Source organism: Bombus fervidus, chromosome 10 (assembly GCF_041682495.2).
Source record: "Bombus fervidus isolate BK054 chromosome 10, iyBomFerv1, whole genome shotgun sequence".
Taxonomy (NCBI): Eukaryota; Metazoa; Arthropoda; class Insecta; order Hymenoptera; family Apidae; genus Bombus; species Bombus fervidus.
Window position 1 is genome coordinate 2,243,770 of NC_091526.1, and position 20,837 is coordinate 2,264,606.

The 20,837-nt window shown below is 30.4% G+C and overlaps 1 protein-coding gene and 1 long non-coding RNA gene across 5 annotated transcripts in view; both read right to left on the bottom strand.

Annotated features, from left to right (window-relative positions):
* Window positions 1-20,837, bottom strand: part of LOC139991573 (uncharacterized) — a 331,311-nt gene that overhangs the window by 13,843 nt on the left and 296,631 nt on the right. Inside the window, exon 2 of one of the 3 annotated variants that reach the window (XM_072011786.1) lies at window positions 8,650-9,066. In XM_072011786.1, coding sequence (XP_071867887.1) covers window positions 8,650-8,688 — 39 coding nt within the window. In that variant the 5' untranslated portion in view covers window positions 8,689-9,066. Of the gene's footprint in view, window positions 1-8,649; window positions 9,270-13,611; window positions 13,768-20,837 lie in introns of those variants that run through there. The other 2 variants (XM_072011787.1, XM_072011785.1) reach the window with 2 other exon arrangements.
* LOC139991421 (uncharacterized) lies at window positions 18,747-20,252 on the bottom strand. 2 transcript variants are annotated; one of them, XR_011800841.1, is made up of 3 exons: window positions 20,170-20,252; window positions 19,651-20,067; window positions 18,747-18,910 (listed from the first exon to the last, which is right to left on the bottom strand). It is a non-coding gene; the product is annotated as an uncharacterized lncRNA (long non-coding RNA). The 2 variants fall into 2 exon arrangements; XR_011800840.1 differs by having other exon boundaries at window positions 19,651-20,085.

Consider the following 20,837-nt stretch of genomic DNA (forward strand, 5'->3'; position numbering starts at 1 on the left):
TTATCTATCACGCTTTTTACATTTTCTCATTCTTATGAAGCTATCACATTATTGCCTCCTCCTTTATATCTATCTAACTAAACTCCAAACTCTTTTCCTTGTCTATATCTATCTCTCCTCTTATCCACTTTGTTATATTATATAGGCATTATATAGGATATATAGGTAGCTAAGTAGCTTATGTAAACGAAGGTTATCTGAAAGTCATATCTTCCGAGATTTTACCGATAATACAACTGTTTTAAACAGAATGATTTATTTTTTGCTCCTCGTTAAAAAGATAAGATCAAAACGTATCTACTCATGCCCCACGCCACAACCCTCAAATCACTTGGGTCGAAAATTTCGCAAGCGAATGCTGCAAGTGGAAGGTCGTTCTATAAGCGTATCGAGTTTGAGGACAATTCTTCCATATAAATGTAGGAGATCTTAAGTTCATTATGTTCATACTATCGTTATTAATAAGTGATTAATATCAATCCTCAACCCGAAATGTTGAAATGGATTTCTGAATAAAAATATTTCCAAGTCCATGGTTTTCATCTTTAACTTTGATTCTTTCGTTTTCTTTCGCAACACCATTTTCTGTCCAGTGATTCCAAGAATGTTAAATTTATTTTTATGATTAAAAATTACATCATTTTAACAGATGTCACTTTTTAAGATGAATTTTCTAAACTTTAGACATATTATGTCTATCCTTTCTATTAGTTTCGCTTGTAGTTTTATTCCTGTAACTTTGCTATAACTGATTTCTTCTAATGCCACCCGTGTAGTGGATGTTGCAACAGATCGACGGATAATTGTAATGTACTTAACGTACGATCTTGTTTTATATTTCTTATAATACTTTTTCTGTCATACACGTCTAAAATGTATGGTTGTTCTTTTCGGGGTATGGGTTCGTACTGTTGCACTACTATAGGTATTTTGTCTATTCGGCAAAAATAGTACCAGAGAAAAACCCGTTTATAAAGACGATACTGCAATTCATCCAACTCTTGGTAGTTGCGAATTTAATAGGTAAGTGTATCGTTGATACACTTAGTTTAGCAATAAGTCTCGGTTCAAGTGGAGCTCCGGTTCGAGTATACACTCATTATCCTCAGACAGATATATATATGTAATGTCGTAAATCTCGGGATAATTCAGGTGATCGAGAATCGATTTTCAACGTCCTGAGCTACCGATCTTTCTCCCTCAATCTTCAATATTTTAAATAATGATTCTTTCTTCTGTGATCTTGTCTATCTCTGATGTTTTTCTCTGTCCGTCCGTTTGGGAAATGAGTGTCTCTCAAAATGGTTGTCCGTAAAACAAAAGAAAGTCGCTCTGTCCGTGAAACAAAGAAAGTCGTGCTATACGCAAACAGAGAGAGTCCCTATCGCACGTGAACTCTAGGGAGTTTACATATATATAAAGATATCTAGACATTCTACAAGGTCGTTTTAATCTTTTAATACTATTACCTACGCTTATTTATGTTAAAAAGATAGTAATTTCTCTGTATGATTTATTTTTTGTGTCGTGGAGAATTAAAAATAGCTAGATATACATATGTTAAAACAAGTGTTACTCTTTCATCCCAAATGGATTCAGTGGATCGATTTTCGATTTTCGGAAGCTTGACATAATACACACGAATTGCAATACTTACAATCACGAAACTAAATAGGAAGAATCTGTGGCTCTCGGCCAATATGATTTTTCTTTCGGATGATTTAGGGAAATTATATTCTAATTTTATATTGATATAATTGTATTATATTCTAGTTTTCTTTTAATATAGAAGGCAATCTTCAATGTTCCAATGGTTTATTTTTCAAAAGTTACGAATAAACTTTTAGTTTTCCGTATACTACATCTCCTTTTTTAAAAAATGTGATACATGTACATGTATCTCTTGTATTGATATTGTTTTGATAGCATATCAATTTTTTACTTGTCAATTATTTAGGTGTTAATATATATGTTGACAAGGATAAAAGTCTCAGTTAGCCGAAAATTCCCATGCTTGGTTCACTGTATCTTTTATAGTTTTATTCAAATAATATTCGAAAATAAAATTGAAAATCAATTGAATACAGTTTAGAAAGAAAATACTTTATTTTACGTATAACGTATTTATTTAATGCATCTTTTGGCCAGCGATTTTCTTTTTTACTTTGCTTATCTGTGCTTACAATTTGAGAGGGACAAGCGTTATGCATAGCAGAAATAAATACAACAACATATAACCGATAAAGAACGTGTTATTGTTGGGACATTGTAGTACGTTATTTGTGACATTGCGATTGCCTTATAAGACAAAACTGTCAACAGAAATGTTTCATCGTAAATATTCTGTATAAGATAAAAGAGATACAAAAATATAATACATAAATTTGACGGATTAGGCTAATATTTGAGTACGTATAAATTGGCAACTATGAATTACTTTTATACATCGATATTGAGGCCTTTAATAACGTAGAAATATATTCGACAATGGTGAGTTTACCAATATATAATTGAGAAAAGATTTTTAATTTGAAGAAGTATTACTTATACTAACATGACGCAATGATCTACATATTCAAAATTTTGTATTTAGATAATCTATCTTAGATTTTAAAGAAGTCGGTCAAATCAAAGTAACATACATTTATGTTAAAAAGCTATCATTGCTTTATTCCTTCCCAACATGATGGATTTTATTTGCTTCGTCACAAAACAAACACGTATTTACAAACATTTCAAAATTAACGTATTCCTCTTTCTTTTTTATGACACATGTATAACGGTTGGATTTGTTTCAAATTCACTATAAGATTGGTACAAATAAGTACGTATACGCATGATTTCACTTGTAAGAAGTAAATGTTTGTAACATATTTTAATATAAAATTCACAAAGTATCTTTTGCATTGATTTTGCTATCATATAAAAGTTGGTATATTTATCCTAAGAATAAATGTACAATGCATTAAAATCATTTGCTTTTTTAGACAGCCTATGGCTGTTTCAGAAATAAAATCTTCGCAATTTTCTATTCAAAAGACCAATAAATTAGACATAATTGTTACATCGTATTGTGCTATAAAAGAAGCGTTTCTTTCAGATAATTTTCATGGCACGCTAATGTTTATCGTTACTTTTACTCTATTATTATTTTTTACTCTTCTCGAATATCAGACTATATAACTTTGCTGAATAAGCGCTCTGCATAATTCTCAAAATTACAATTTTATCAGTATATATTGTTATTAAGAAAATATGGAAGTTGCAAGTAACAATTAAATGACATTATAGCCATGGTATTATTCCAGTATTTAATTATACTTTTATAACTGCGCTATTATATCTCGATTGAATAACTATTCTCCGTTTCTTATTCGTTATGTCGCGTTCACACTATTGCTTGCGAGCTGTTATGAACAGGATACGATATTAGAGTGTGCAATATCATGTTGCGAAAGGATCATAATGAGATCTGCAGATGCAGTGTAATATAATTGAAAGTAAAATAATTGCAAAAGCTAGCTGAAATTGTTATATATATATAGTTTACAAAATTGCTCTAACCATTACGAGATTCGAGATAAAATAGGGAATCATAATTTGTTCTCAATAATAAAAGAATATGTTTCAAATAAGAATTTCAAATCAATTTCTAACATTATTTCGGTGATGACGGTAACAAGATGCTTATAGGGATACCAATTTTTTTTTTTTTTTTTTTTTTGATTGAACAGTATATTCTGTCGTTCGAAAAATAAATATAATAATATATCAATCATAATTTATAGTAAAAGACCATGTCTTTGTATACCAAGTAAAATATTTTATATTTATTTGTTGTGAATTATTAGAGATGGAAATAAATTTTCATTTTTCCGACGACATGCACAAGTTAAATTATGGCACATTTCTTCTCTTCTTTGAAAACACATAATGTCGATTTGAATAACTCGTTTTCGTATTTTGTATCTTGCCTTATCGTATACTTACAAGATTAGAAGAAGCCTACCTCTATTATTATAAAACTGAAATATAATAAAATATATTTACACTAAAAGAATTATTTTTATGCTTCATCTGAGATGTCGCTATAAAATACGATTGATTAAAATTGTAATTTACTTTCAGTGGGATGGAAGATATTTTCAATATGTAAACATTATGAGACAAATGTGAAGATGTGCGTGTGCAATTATATTCGTTTCTTTTTGTTGAAATGTACTTCTAACAGCAAAATTATCTTTAATGTCGTATACACAGATCGTTAATGATAAAACAAAGCAGTACAAAGAATAGTGAGATCTGCAGTATTGGGGACAACGGAAGCAAGGGAAAGGTGACGGAGAAAATAACTGACAGGGATCGTACAGACAATGCTTTACTAACAGTAATTTAGCGGTTTCAACGCTTGCTTTAGGTGCCACTATAAGATATGATTGGTTAAAATTGTAATTTGCTTTCAGTCGAACGGAATATACGTCCATTTATAGTAAGGAAAATTGTGAGTTTATACGCGTTTAGTATTTGAAAAGTTTGAGACTAAGTTATATCGGTGAAACATCGACGGTATATTTTATGGGCCTAATTAAGAAAAAATACGAAATACGAATTGGCGCCATGAATCTATTAAGAGAATCAGTAACGCGTTTTCTGAAACAAGACGAAACATAAATGAGTTGCACAGAGTGATAAATTCTACCTTCAATCGCTGTGAATCTTGTATCGTCAAAGACAATGAATATTTTGAGATACTGGGGACAACGTATCAGTTACCTCTGGAAGTGCTAAGAATGTTACGCTATCTTTGACGATCTTAAACAATACACATGGTTCATATATGCAAGTAGATTAGAGAAAAATATATATTGTTGATTTGTTGCTACATTGTATCGCAGAAACCGCAAGTCCGTTACTATTCCCATCGTGTTTCGTGTTTTTGTCATAAGGTTTTAAATAATCCGCTTTACGTTTTTTTAATTCTTTTGCCCCACGGAGTATACCAACAAAGTTTTGCCGCTAAAATCTAAGGCACTCTTGATTTCAACTATTTATTGACGAAGTTCTTAATTTTTCAATATGATATAACCAAACACTTTTTACAGCTACTGTATGCAATTTGTAAATTTATGAAACTCTATAAATAATATATACTTTGTACGTTTTGCAAGCATTGCTTAAGAATCTAAACAAATAAAAATTAATACTTAAATTAAACGAATTAATGATTAATTTCCAAAAAAAAAAAAAAAAAAAATATGACTAATAATTTGCTTTTAAGAATTTGCTTTACGTTAGAATATACATTACTTGCTAATAGTATTCATTGTGTATTATTGGACGTTGTATGTACGTAATTGGATCAATTTTAGTTCTATACTCAAATGTGTGTCAAAGCAATAATCCTATTCATTAATAAAATTGACATTCATCGAGAGTCCATTCGTTTTCCATATTCAATTACGACCTTCGCAATTTCAACTTGACATGCATAACACGTTGCATTAATTATTAGTGCATTTTACTCAACAACGTTTTACCATACGTCCTAAGAATATAAGCACGCCAAGTTGTCTCTTTTATACGTTACATATTAAATATGTGTGACTTTTAATATCAAAGTAATATTCTATTATGTTTATTTTATCGGAAAATAAAAGAATATTAGGTAGTATAATTGCAAATATTTATACGTTTATTTGCGCTTTCAATTACATTATTGTATCACTTAATTTTATTAAATACTATCGTGATATAAATTTTTATAAATATATTTTCTTACACAACCGGCCATAAATATTTTTTTTATATTAATTTTAATCAAAGATTAAGGAAAAAATCTGTCGATATATTAAACTTCTCAATTATAAGGAATTAAAAATAAAATATAACAAACATTGAGGAACATGTTTTCCAAAATTCATGACTTTCAAATTGTAAATACTATATATTAAGAACTAATACGAGAAGAAATATTATTGCAAACGCTATAATTGTTATTGTGTATTAAAATAACGGGTAATAGTTGATGCATGTAATATAATATTTAAGGGCTCAAGTTCAAAAGTATTTATTGCTTTTACTTATTCGCGATTTATATAAGACAGGAGAAATTTAGTTATGTAATATTAATGAACGATAATACTTGTAAATTACACGAAACCCTAAACGTTAGGAAAGAAGATATATATGTACGTAGATATACATATATCGTGCATATACAAGAGGCCGTATTTATCTCTGCCACACTTAATTTGTAATAACTCTCCTATTTGTTACGATGTAAAAAATTATTTCGAGAGAAAGTTATTGTATTTCAGGGGAGGAATTAAGCTCTGAAGGTAAAAATCATCTGAAAGTCGTATGTCCTGAGATTTTGCTAGTAGTAATATCTTTTTTAATGGAACGACCCATTTTTTCGTTTACCATTAAAAATATCAGAGTAAAACGTATGCAACCATGTCCCGTAACATTGAAATGACGAAAATTTCTTTCATTTTGTTTCGGTAATTCATCTTCCTTGAACTTGTGCCTCAATTAATTGCTTGCGGAATTTTTGGCCCAAATTATTTCAAGTGATATGGTATGGGACATCGTTTACTACTAGTAAAATCTCAGAAAATATGGTCTTGAAATGACATTCACTCTTATAGTCTAATTTTCCTCCTGAAATACATGTACAATAACTTTCTCTTGAAATATTTTTCTGTATCGTGACAAATAAGAGAGTAATTAAGGTTACCAGAGTTAGGTGAGATCCCCTGTATATGTATATGTATTTATAATGTCCTTTCTTCCTTGCTAGCCAGTTTTTCACGGTCTATAAACACATGTATGTTCAACCAAACTCTGTTTACATGGCAGCGAATGTTGTGTGAAAACTTGCGTTATGTAGATATTATTGGGTAATTAAGAGTGGACATTTATGTCATACATGACAATATGTAGTATGTATTAATATAATTAGAATAATTATAATAAGATTATTATAATCGTAAGATGTCTTAACATTTGCTCGATGATAATATACCATAGTAATAAACATGAAGCACTATGTTTATAGTACAATGCATTAGAACGCGGAATTAATTAGCCGATGTTTCATTTTTAAACGCACTTAGATTTATCAATTGTGTAAACAAGAATAACAACCGATGTATATATGTGAAGAAACACATAAAGATTTGTAGATAACTAAGGTATTTAAAAATTAATCAAATTCCAGTTAAAGTATATAGAAAAGTAATTTGTTTCAAGTAGAATATTTACATAAATATGAGAATTCTAGCGTACGTATACGTATTAGAAACAGCGCATTTTCACCGTTTTTGTTATTAGATATGTTCTAATTATACAATGGTTGTTTCTATTTCTTTGCATGTATTTTGGATACAGGATCAGTCTAGTAACTGGGCATATATGCTGGCCATATATGTTCCTATCCCAAATACAAAAAAATGTAAAAGAGAATCTTGCATTGTTTATCGGGTTCTACTGCAGCGTGTTCTTTCAGAACTGCACCGGTGCAGTTGCAAAGAGCAATTGCATTTTATTAGATGGAAGCCTGTGATTTTTTTGCCTTAACTGATTCTTATTGGCAATCTGAATAAACAAGTATTAGAATACAATTTTAAAGAAATTAATATTTTGTCAGATATGTCAAATTTTATACAACGTTCATCGAAATGTTACGTCGCGTTGTTTATGTTTTCTGACAGTGATATTAATAAGAATTCTCGTGTCATTTATGACGCTTCATGTTCAGACTTATCTAGATTTACCATCTTATTCAGTTATTAACTAGTGCAATATTGAAAGTTATGTCAGATCGCGTCAGTGTACAGTCGCAAAGATAGGTTTTGCAAGTAACGAGAAAGTGGATGTGTTTATTGTTCTCGTCAAGCGCGATAAAAATCCAAATCCTGCAGCAGAGATCATCGTCGCGAATAGGCCAGTCGTGTACAACCGCGGCGAACATATTTTAGGAGAAAAGAACACAGTTGAAGGAAGTATGGTTCGTTTGAGCAAAAAAGAAAAGATTATATACAGCCTAGTTGTAGGTACAAAATGAGAAAAAGATTCGACGCTTTGAACGTTTAAACTCAAATCTCCTTCGGTTATTCTTGTGGGACTTTTTAAAAAATAAGGGAAAATATAAGAGAAACGAGTGAAAAAATCTTTAAAGTGCAATGATTAGATATTTTGGAAAATTAGATAAAAGTTATATGTTTTGAAGAGTACTGGCACGAGGAATTAATCAATACAAATGCACTAGCGTCTTTTTGTAAAAAATCGTACTGCACGGCTATAGAGCTTGATAAACAATGCAAAATTCTCCTTTACAGTTTTCCCTGACTGCAATAAAAAAACAGTTAAGTCCAGTTCAGTTACCGAACTCGTTCTGCATTTTAAATACACTGTTTATAAAGAAACGCTGCTTAATCATTTGTACATGAAATATAGTTTTCAACATTTTCTGTTGGTCAGAAATAAAGGTTTCGAATAATTGTTTTAATTCTATTAAACTATACTAAAAGCTTGTTAGGCTTGTCTTTCCTACGTGTTTTAATGTGAAGAGTGCAGTCAAGAGACGCATTTGAGACGTGTTATATCTAAGGCAATTAATTATAAAAGTCTCAGAATGCAGCTTACCGTTAACAGGTTCAGGCAGCTCAATATCCACAAAAGCATAGTCGTTGCAATGATTATAAAGCTACAGTAGAATTATATCACCATGCTGTTCTTTTTTCTTTCCCTTCTTTCTGTGTTTCTTCTTCTTTTTTATAAATCAAATATAAAATTGTTCAAAGCTAATGGATGTTTCGTCGTCTAACGATACCTTTTTAAAGATTACACGTTCTCAGAGTTTAGCAAAGAAAAGTGAAATGACACAAGACTAATATATTTGACCAAATCATATAAAGTATTCCATAGCTCATCTTTTCTTTGATACATAAAACTTACAAGAAACGGACATTTGATTCCAAACATAAAGCGTTAAAATTTAAACAACATTTCCATTTTCCTTGCAGTGGAAAGATTAAAATGGAATTTTAATACATTTTTTATCTGAATTTTGTCGAATATATCTTCTACTTTAAATAGCTTGTGTGATCTATTCAGATGGTTTTTTTACTATTTGTAAATGAATTTATAGATAAAAGTGAAAATAAAGTAGAAAAAGGAAATCGATATATGTGTACCACAGTGAATCATCCGCACGGATTTGAACGAAGTGAGCGGAGCAGACGCGATACGGGGACTGAGACGATGTGGATGCTTTGTATTTTCAAAGCTATCGCCGACCATTCTATGGATCTCCACTCTTTCCTTTACCGTCATTCCCCTACTCTTTCAAGGAACTGGCGCGGTTTTTCCTGCATAAAATCATTTTCATCTCGTTTTTTATTTAAGCGCAATAGCTAATTTTTTACATTATATACTTGTTACTTTTTATGAAGCAGCAAAAAGATATTGTCATGTTTCGTACGATCGAACGTTGATTTAGTGCTTTTATATTTCTTTATATTTCATATCGTTTCTTTATATTTGCCCGTATGAAATTTAAGATTTTTTAAAATTATAACTATTTTATAACTTATGCTCGATATTTCGAATTTTGAATTTCGTAGTTAATATAATTAATAAATACCTCGCTTTCATATTACATTGTAGATTTGTAAGTACCGTAATGGCCACGTAACGCAATCCATATTTTTGAATAACTAATTTTCTATCCGTAAGTTGTTAAATGTAGGAAATTGAAGATCATATTACATACTTGTTACCCTGACACTGAATGACTCATTGTTGGTATCACAAGTGTAAATCGAGCAATGTATTTGTTCTCTTACGTGTTAATTTATATTGTTCAACTATATATCGTATTGTGTAGCTTGCGTTATATTACCTTTGTATTATCATATTCATCTGTAATGTTCATTATAATATAAAGCGTCTATCAAAGTTTAATTCGCTATTATAAAATACTATTACACGGTCTGTATCGTAACTGTATAGAAACTCAAGTTTTAGATTATAATTTTGTGTTTGATGACGACGATAAGTATATATCACAAGAATTGAAACGATGTACAACTATGTATGTTGAAACGACATAGTTACGTGCATCCAGGTATTACATTATATGATTGCTTTAATAGCACTGCGTTTAGTTTAGTCAGGGTCAGATGAAGTACTATAAATATTTCTGTGCAGGAAGTTCGGATTGCTGCTGAATAAAGATCGATCATGACGTGTATAATCATCGATCGATAGACAAGCCTACCTGACATAGGTAAATAGTACTTATACTAATATTACATTTGATTTGAAAGATAAAATGACACTATGGTCAAGTGCAATGCCGTACATGAACAAAACAATCTCGTAATTACACGATACGGTACATATGCGACGAATCAGCTCCTATTGATCCTTTATTTCAAGAAAGTTCATTGTCAATGAACGCATGAATGAATTTATTGCAGAAAATTTCATTTAAAAAGTTGTAAATTTTCGACAATAAAACGAATAATGTACAGTTTTTTAAATTTACGTACAACGAAAGAAAAAGATTCTTTCGTTTATAAAATTTCCAATAATGAAAGTCGAACAAGGTTATCAGAGCTACATGCAGGAAAGCCCAATTTATCTTTTTATAGCGATCAATTGGTCGAGTTTCACGATCATATTTTCTCCTTCGTTTGCATCGCTTTCACTTTTACGAGTTAAGACTCTTGTACACGTTGAATTGGTGCAACTGTGTGCGTATATATGAAGCGTCATCTTTGTCAGTGAAACTTTTATACGTGTATCGTGTTAATGTTGCATATGTTCTAATTTTCTCTTTTTTTCTTCCATTTGAATTTTTGCTGCTACTATTTTTTTTTCTTTTTTTTTATGACGATGTATTATTCTATAGAAAGTACAATATTTTAATTAATCTGCTTTTCGTTTACAAATATTTATTAGCGAGTAATGTTAGTCGATATCAACTAAATAATAGGAATTAAAAAAATTTTAAATTACCCTATATTTTATTAAAATAATTTATTTACTAACAATGATAGAAAAAAATATTTCTTAAATTATGCACACATTTATTAACAAATAATAACAATACGATAAAACATATTTTAAAAGGTGAATATATAATCGAATAACTTACATGAAATAACTCTGATCAAATAACATATATGAAAGTCATTATGCGTGCAACGTGTATGTTCTACCTAATAACCACGGTAAATATTCATAAATATTCATTAACAAAGGATATGATATCTTTACGAAAAAATCATAAAATTTACGTGATTTTAAAAGCTGTCATTTACAGAATTTTGCATTCTTTTTGGCTTGTAACGTCGCGAAATTGTCTACACGAGTGAAAACAATAGCAAGTTAAAAGTATAATTTAATGTTTATTTTATAAGCAATCTTTACGCTTCTTGATTCTTGATTCTTGATAAAAATTATTATTATCGACATAATAATCCTGTCAAGCTTTTCACGAGGCGTGTAAGGATCAGCGATCAGTATTCTTTCTATTCTGTATGCCGTCTATTTATAAAGAAAACAAAAGACAACATTGAGAAAACTTCTCATTACCAGTAAGAATAAACAATTGCCAGGAAATAGATAGAATCAGAAACATAATCTCGCAGTCGGTCTTTGTGCGAAAATACATATTGTACATATTGTCCAAGATTTTAATATCCATCTGCACGATAAATTTCAGTTTGTTAACTTTGAATATTTCATAGTAGTTAAAATAAATCCAATATATCGAATAAAGTTTCTTTATTTAAAATCTCGCTTTCTAGAAAATCGAGTTTAAACATATTTAATCAAGAATTAGTCCGATACACGCGCACTCGATGAATTTTCAAATTTGATTCTCTCGAAAACAAGGCCTTAAACGAAAAGATTTTCTTCCACGCTTTTGTTTTATTCTTCGTTATTTCTACGTAAATCTGTTTTCTGGTTGTACCACGCACACATCCTGACACATACTTTATTCATTTTACGTAGTGTGTAAGCATCCCTTTATCAAAATTATGACAACCTCTATTAAACCTCTCTTATAATAATAGCTTTTTCTTTTGTTTGCTAATTCGATTTATTTTATATTTTATCAACAATTTTAAGAGTAATAAGGGGAATTCTTTACGATAGATTATAAATCGCTTTAAAATCTGTATTAATCGAAATGAAGTTTACAAAATTGTGCAAATGTGAAATTTTTTATTATAAGCAGATGTAAAGTAAAATACTTGCGAATAGACAAATGGACGATTTTAATACAACGTTTACAGTTTAAAGTAATATCAGAATCGCTCACTCGTATAGAGTTTAAGGTGTATCATACCGTTATTTCGTTTAACTCAACCAATAAAAGTATTATCTTTATACTGGCTGGATTGGAATATTTTAAAATGATTGAAAAAGCAAATTTCTATATTAAGAAATAAGCATGTATAAATGGGTATACTTCCTAGTGGATACACATTACTAAATCTCTAAATTTTTTATCATAATTCCAACGATATATGTATGTTTTAAAATTAATAGAGATACGTGGTGAAACAATATGTCAATAAGCTTTTACTCAGTTTAATCAGGTTTAAACTATAGTATAATTTTCACAGATACAATACAAATGCTATGATCAGCTTAGAACCGAATGTTATTTCGATTATCGCTCGCGCTGTACAAAATGTCACCGAATTGGCGGTACAAGTCGAAAAGATCTACATGAAGAGATAGGACAAGATTGTAGAGTGACATTTATTCGTACAGAACTCCATTTTCGAGACAATTGAGTTTGGAAATCAGGTATACTTGAATATGGCTAATTCCTGACTGAACAAGAGTAAAATAGTCAATAGGAGGTTATTCTACGTGTGAAATAAGTTCTAAGCTAATTCTTAACTAAATATGTCATATTCTACTTTCTTGAAAATGATGCTTTAAATGAAACAATTTTATTCCACATGCTTCGTTTATTTTCGCATTTAGAATAACCTGCTGATCGTTTGCTAATATTTACTCGATAATTAGCCATGTTCCTAAAATCTAGGACAAATATTTTTGTGACATATTTGTCACTCTAAATTTTCGACTTTTGTTTTAGATTCAATTCCTTTCGGCTTGTACTACCAGCTCGGTGACACCTTGTATATCTAATTTATCGTAACTAAATAGTTAAAACTGGAAAAAAGGCAAAGTATCCAATCCTTACTCACGTCGCAGTCGTTAAGCGAGAAATAACTTTTTACTTACAGTTTACAAGAAACGAGAAGAAATGATTTTCGTATATTAAAATTGAGGAAAGGATATTTAAATCTAAATTGGGAAAACGAGAAAAATGAATGATTTTAAATCGATATTACTAAAGTAAGAAATGTATCTAACTTGAATGAATATATAAATAAACATATACAATTTTCTTAATAAGAATTAACGTTATCAATAGGGATAATTTAATTACAGTAGCGTAGTGTATGTTAAATATTAGATAGAAAGAAAAATATCAGATCTGAAACTATATTTGCGTTATATTAATATTGAAATTATGATACTTAACAAATGTTTGATATGGGAAATACTTACCACAAGTAGCAATAACAGCAGCATCCTTTGTATTTTCACTGAATAGAATGGATATCAATGAAATATGTATTAAAAATGAAATACTAGTGTTAATTGTTATTGGTAAAAGTATAGGAAACAATCCTCTCGAGTCTAATCACAACCACTTACTGATCCACCGCAGCCAAGTTGAAGTTGAATCACAGTTAAAGGCCTACGTAAATAAACCTACGTATCCGTACTTGGGAGAGCAGACCGGACCTACGCCTTCGCAATTCTCCTTTACGGATTACAATATGATTGTGTGTTTCACATATATTCGTATTACACCGCAATACATACACGTAGTCAAACGGTACTGTACAATAGAATTTTGTTTTATTTTGTTGATTCCAATGTTACGTCGCTTATGGAGACATTATACGTTTTTACGTTACATTATACATGTACATTACACTACATAACGCTATAAATTGGTATGCTCGTTACGTCAAAATCTTCTAGTAGAAAAATATTGTAAGGAGAAAGAACATTTATGTATAAGTTCTAAATTTATTTCTATTAAATGTGATCTATTAGTATCGTTCTATGAGAATGTCACAACTCATACGCCATATTCTCATACTCTCGCAATTAAACATGTGACAAATGACAGTATATAAATAAATTTCTATTCTCTTCTTTTATACAAACTTTTGAAATTATTTTCTTCGATAAATGAAATTTTATTTGTAAATTATGTAAATTTTATTTTCAAATCGGACCTAAGAATTTCGAAGAAATGCAGCGAATCTATCGTTTGCGAGTGCGAGAAAGCGATTTAATTGGATCTCGATTATGGAAAAATTCATTTAGGGGGTTAAATACCAGATTGATTTCTACGAATTAATAACGTACTCGTAATAACATTAATCTAAGAGTCACATTTACAACTCGAACGCAAAAGCGATTTAATTAGAAGCAGAAAACCGGATAATAATTTATAAACGTGCAAATACAACATCCTATTTAAGCGACGATGTTCAGGAAGAATGTTATAAGCCCAGTTCTTAATAAATATTTTATTCTATAATTATATTTTATAATTGTTATTTGGAGAATAATTTATATGCAGAAAGATAATTATATGCAAATCTGAATTAGAATCTGAAGTAATATTGATACATGTGTATTGCACATATTTTTACAATTTCAAATGATTAACAAGTTAAATTAGTAAGTTTTCCGGAAAATTTTGTCATCGTTATTTTTTTGAAAGAAAAAACCAATCGTTTCAATTAAAATATCTATCAACTTGCCTTCGATATTTCCACCTATCTGTCAATTAATTTATTCCATCTAAATTTCTCGTTCTTTCGTTAAAGTATCCCTTCACTGTCTCTATAATTTGTCAAACAGTTTTATAAAAATTTGATCCAGCTAAAAAAAATTTGGTAAAGCAGCCTAGGATGCATTTCATTATGGAACAATTTATTGATCATATTTTTTAACACCAATTTTCTCATTTTCATCCAGCGATACTATACCATTTCTCCAAATATAGTTTAATGTTCAACGATATCTATATACCATAGTACTTCAATTTAATATCTTTCCTCTTTGTGTAATTCGAAGTAGGTTGTATTTGAATTTCTCTTAATCTGGCAAATGTCAGTAATATTGATATAATGAAAATTACAAAAATTTTGATTTTCATTAATCGACGATTCATTTAATACGTACGTTAGAATATTACTTTGTTTTGCAACTGGTTTGCCACGCAGGATTCAGGTGTCTCTCACTACCAAAAGTGGATCGTTTCGTGTAACGAAACCTTAATCGAGAGAAAATCATGTTACTTTATCTTACAGCACTGTAATATTTACTTCTTACGATTGAAATATCGTTTGTTTAGTAGGCAAAAAAATTTAACTACATCGTTAAATAATGCAGTATATATGATTAGAAACAGAAATTAAAAATAATTGTAAATAACCATGTACATACAATTTTGATTTCACTTTATTCTGAACGTAAGATGTTTTAAAGATTGCAGTAACTTTAAGATTCCAGTTTCTAACGTATAAGTATCTTCTATAGCGTCAGAATGTATTTTACAAATATAGATACCTACAATTTTCTTTTCACAACAACATTAATTTTTCAAAGTTATAATTAATCTATATAGTGTGCGATTATAATAATATATATATAGTGACGGATACTTTATGTTTGCCACTATTTCTATTTCTATTTCGCTATGTGTGACATAAAATTTTTACTTACAACTTCAAGTTTTCTATTCTGAAAAAAATTTTATATCATATTTCGTTACATCATATTATATAAGATTTACTACGTGAGTTCATTCTATTGTTAGTACATTTTATTATCATTGTATAATAGTAAATAGTAACATATAACCTGAATGAGATTACGTCATTCTTATTCCAAGCACAGTGAGAATTCCATTGCCACGTTGAACATTGCCTTCACTTTGTCCTTGCTCGCATTTTACATTTACCTAGACCTGTGTAAATCGAGGAACCTATCACGTGTGTAGTAATTATATAATTGTGTGCGTAGACACATGCCCACTTACTGTCTTCAGAATATATAACGTCTTCTAAATTGTTTCATTAACATGCAAAATATAAATATTCTATTGATAGAGTACCGATGTTTACGTAGGTATTATACACCGAGAAACGCGCAAAATGTACACATTCTATGTATATGCATAATACAAGATCATGCATCATAATACAATATCAGTCATCTATGTCTGGAACGTGAAATATTTTCAAGAACGTGTTATTTATATGCGGAAATGTTCCAGAGAATAATTGAACGATTTTAAGGAGAACACAATTTAATGTAATCAATTTTTTTTAATCAATCAAGTCAAATTTGATTTTTAGCAGGAGTATATACAAAAATTTACATACACCTCAGTTATTCAGACATTTATTGTTAAAATATAACACAATTTATTCACTGCAATTTTTGTTACGAGGAAGAAAGTTTTTTTTTTATTTGGTTGAATTTTATAATCAATTCTCATTGAGAATTATAAGTAAAACGAAGAAGAAAGTGAAAGAATATAAAATACAATATTGCAAAAACTACATACATCTGTTACGTCTACATGAAATCGCAAAAGTAGTAGGATTATAATATCCTGCCACTCCCTTGGCGTTGAAAAAGTTAAAAATTTGATAATCCAAACTATTTTAATTTTTTAAATCTCTGTTAGATATAAATTAATAGTAATTATATTGATTACGCTCGTCAGGATCCAACAACGATTTGAGGATGTAACTAGGCTCGAGAACATCTAAAGCGTATCGAAAGGAGAGCGAGGTGGTATTTTATCTGAACTGTGCTTGAAGGTGGTCACTTCGTTAATTTCGTACCGAAGATTTTTGATGGTGAATTACAAGGTTTTTATCGAATCGCATTAGTTTGATTGGAAAGTAGGGATGACCATATTTGGTCATTCGGCGTTGTACTTTGCGGTGATCTCGTGCGGCATGTGTCCCTGATTCGGACGTTCCTATGTCGCACATCCGGGCACAACATATCCCCCACCCGCCGCCCTGGAGAAAATGCACTTGTAATTTAATCTATTATGAAATATTTATTCTTCTCTTTCTTCTTCTTCTTTTTCTTTTGCTTATATATATACACAATACACAGGATCAGTCAGTAAGAATGACCATGCGAAATAACTCGTTACTTACTGACTTTATCGAATAATATTTGAAATGAGATTTACCGTGATTTATCGTTCAATTTTTTAAATACTTTATATCTTTTGAGATATTAGGGTTGCCTAGTTTATCAGATGGTATATTTATTATAACATTAGTCGATCTAGCTGGACATCCTTCTACAAAAGAATATTAACCTGTTTATGCTGGAAGACCCTCATAGTTCAGCAGATATTTTAACTTCAATTTATGACATTTAACGTATAAAAGACAAAGACAACGTAAACACGCTTCGCGTCTTTCCTGGTCTTTCGTACATAAAATTTGACAAATTGAAGATAAAATATCTGCTGAACTAATGGGTTTTCGACGCAAACCGGTTGATACTTTCTCATAGAGAATGTCCAGTTGAATCGGTTAATGTTATAAAAGATTCAACTCTAGATCAACTATTTTTGAAATCAGAACAGCTTCTATAATTTTTAGTGGATGAAACAAATTTCTATATAGATTCTATTTTTTTAATTTTGTTCAGAAAAGTATGAAATTGCATAAAATCCGCAATCATAACATAGGCAAGTTTAAATAATAATTTTTACATGGTTTGTTTTCGGCTTAGTCCTGTACGATTACGATTAGTGTTTATTGTCTATGAAGAATTCAGTTCCATCCTCTCGATTTACGAATTATTTATTCGCTGACTCCTTGATCTCGCATTTTAATTGTGAAACGTATTTATAACTAATTACTATAATTGCAGTAAGTATAAACGTTCCGCTTATGGACAGTAACGAGATAAGACTATAGTTGCACTCTACAGGTATCATATTATTATTTGCGCTTAGATTGCACGTTCCTTATAAGCACGTGCGATGCATCTTTAATGATTTTTTTTTAAACTTCCAGTGTTTTTGGTAAAAGTTCCTAAAAGTAGGAAATGTTGAGTCGCTCGTACGATTGCTAGTAACTCTCTACTTGCAAAAACTACCGGTAAATCGTTTCCCTTTTATTTGATAGCATAAATCGTTTTGCAACATCATTTTGTTGTAACAGTGGTGCTGTTGTCAATTTTTCTTTTAATATGTCAAAGGCTTCTTGTTCCTCGCCAGGCTATCTGAATCCCAAAGGTTTTGGATTTGGAACCCGAATAGGTTCCACAATATGTGAAAAATATTCTACAAGTTTCCGATAATGTCAATTCCAGAAAGAAAATTATTAAATGTTTCTAATCTTGACAGGTCTGACTTTATACCATTTGTGGTAAATATATGGCCCAGATAAATTGTTTTTTCACGCAAGAATTGACATTTATTAGGTTGCAATTTTGATCCACTGTCTATTTATTCTTCCAAAAATTTGCTATCATCTATGTTGTTGTTCTCTAAGTAAACGTCCACGAATAATTATATTAAATATTTATATTAATTATATTATGGTTGTATATAGAATAATTATATTAAAGTTGGGGGAGCATAAAGCTTTCGTCAAGGTAATATCGTTCTAATATTTGTAAAATATATTGTTTATCTTCTTGGTTTTTTGTTAATAAATTATTGCATTCTGATATTGGCCTGATTTACGCCTCACTCTGCGGTATCATTAACTGTTTTCAAATCTTCAGCTTTCTTCTGAAATGAAATTTTTGATAGAGACATAGTTTTTCATATTATCAAAAACAATTGTTTTTGAGAATTAAAAACCTAATGTCTACTTGAGTACTTTCCACAATATCAGCTGTACATTTTTTTATACGCAAAAATAATCTTGTATCAGGTATAGTTTCAAGTATTACAATTATTGACCTTGGTCTATTTAAGAGATCAAGTTATCTTCTTCAATTTTGATTGTAGTTGACGTATCGTTATGAACGATATTAAAAAGATCGTCTAATGAGTTAACAAACTCCTTCTCTATTCTTTTTTTGTACTTTCACTTCAACGTTTCTGAAACCGTTGTAATCGTCATCAATTTTAATATAACGTTAATAGTAAGACATTAACACGCAAAACTTATTAGGAGAAAGTTTTGAGCCAATAACTCGACTTTCATCATATTGCAACAAATATACATATTTTTTCATAACTTCCAGTTTCCATTTTTTTTTAAATTTACCAAACCTTAACTAAGAATGAAAAACAGACGCTTGCTATTACTAGCAAAGACTCAGGTAACGGCTTTCTAAATAGCTAAGTTTAAGAAGTTGATGTTTAAGTTTAAGTTTAGGTTTTTTTTGGTTTAGATTTGGGCAGCAAGAGGCTAAAGAGAGCTTTCTCGACTCTCCAAACTTGCCTACAGATAGAGTGAAAAACCACGATGGTACTGATATCTTCTAAAAAAGATAAGTTTGTTTTAGATCCTAAGTATTTACCTGTCTTGGATGGGCGACTTCGGCAAAATTGACAGTCTCTCTTCAGTCTAACGGTTCACTCACTACATCTCCGTGCGGATCCTCCTGAATCCTGCTCGCATGACTTTGACTTTCTGAACAGGATGCAAAAGACTAAGTGGTCAATCGAGTGTAGTAATGCGATGACGGCAGGGCACGTTAAATGGCTTGCCCATTGTTTTATATAGAAATTATAGAAAGTCCAGACAGAGAGAAGAACGTTACGGTACAGGAAATTTCGGACCCCGTAGTATCCACTGGGTGGGGGGGGGGGGATGTTGCATGAACAAATCTCCCTGCGGCGGTCATCTGACGACTGTAAAATAACTGATACAGCGAGTGAACCCCAAATCCTTCTCCGCTGTATACTAGAAGGCTACGGCAAGACTGCTTCTTAACCTTTTGTAGGAGTCCATGCTGAAAATATGTCTCTTAAATTTAAAAATATAGAGAATAATCGACGATTCAGAGAAAGGAAAATAAGCTGGCGTAGCCTGGAACCTTTGCTGACGACGGAGGGCGCCAGATTGGTGCAGGTGGCGATAAAGTGGAGAGGAATTACCAAGGAGAACAGACATATGCGAAGAGTGGAAATTCGGAAAGAGATGTCAGGGTGGAAGTTGACAAACTTCCTCGCTAAGATTACCTGAATATATTTAAATATATCAATATATTTAAGTACATATGCATAATATTACATATTAATATATTTAAATATATTATTAATATTAATATTAATATTCATGTATTTAAATATATTTAAATTCTTTTCCCGCTAGAAACTAAAAGTACTGTTTTACCGATATGCATTTTCGCTAGTTTGTGCTGCTATCTAAGGGATAACGAGAACATTATTATCTGGTGTAACATATGATCGATTTCAGGTTATGCGTGTTCCATTTTAATTATTGAAATCTCTAATTGGTCCATAATTTAATAACCTTATTGATTCCGGTTATGAAAGTGTCAAATGCGCTTAGATTAATTAAAACTGTTTATCGGTTAATTTCTAGCATGATAAAATTAATTATTATTAAAGGCTGCATTTAATGCCATTCAATTATATCCATATTAAAGTATTATTATTAGATTGTCCGAAATGTTTCTTTCGTTTTATAAGGAAATAATAGACGCACAGTGTTTTTTTGTTTTATATTAGTTTGTTGAAT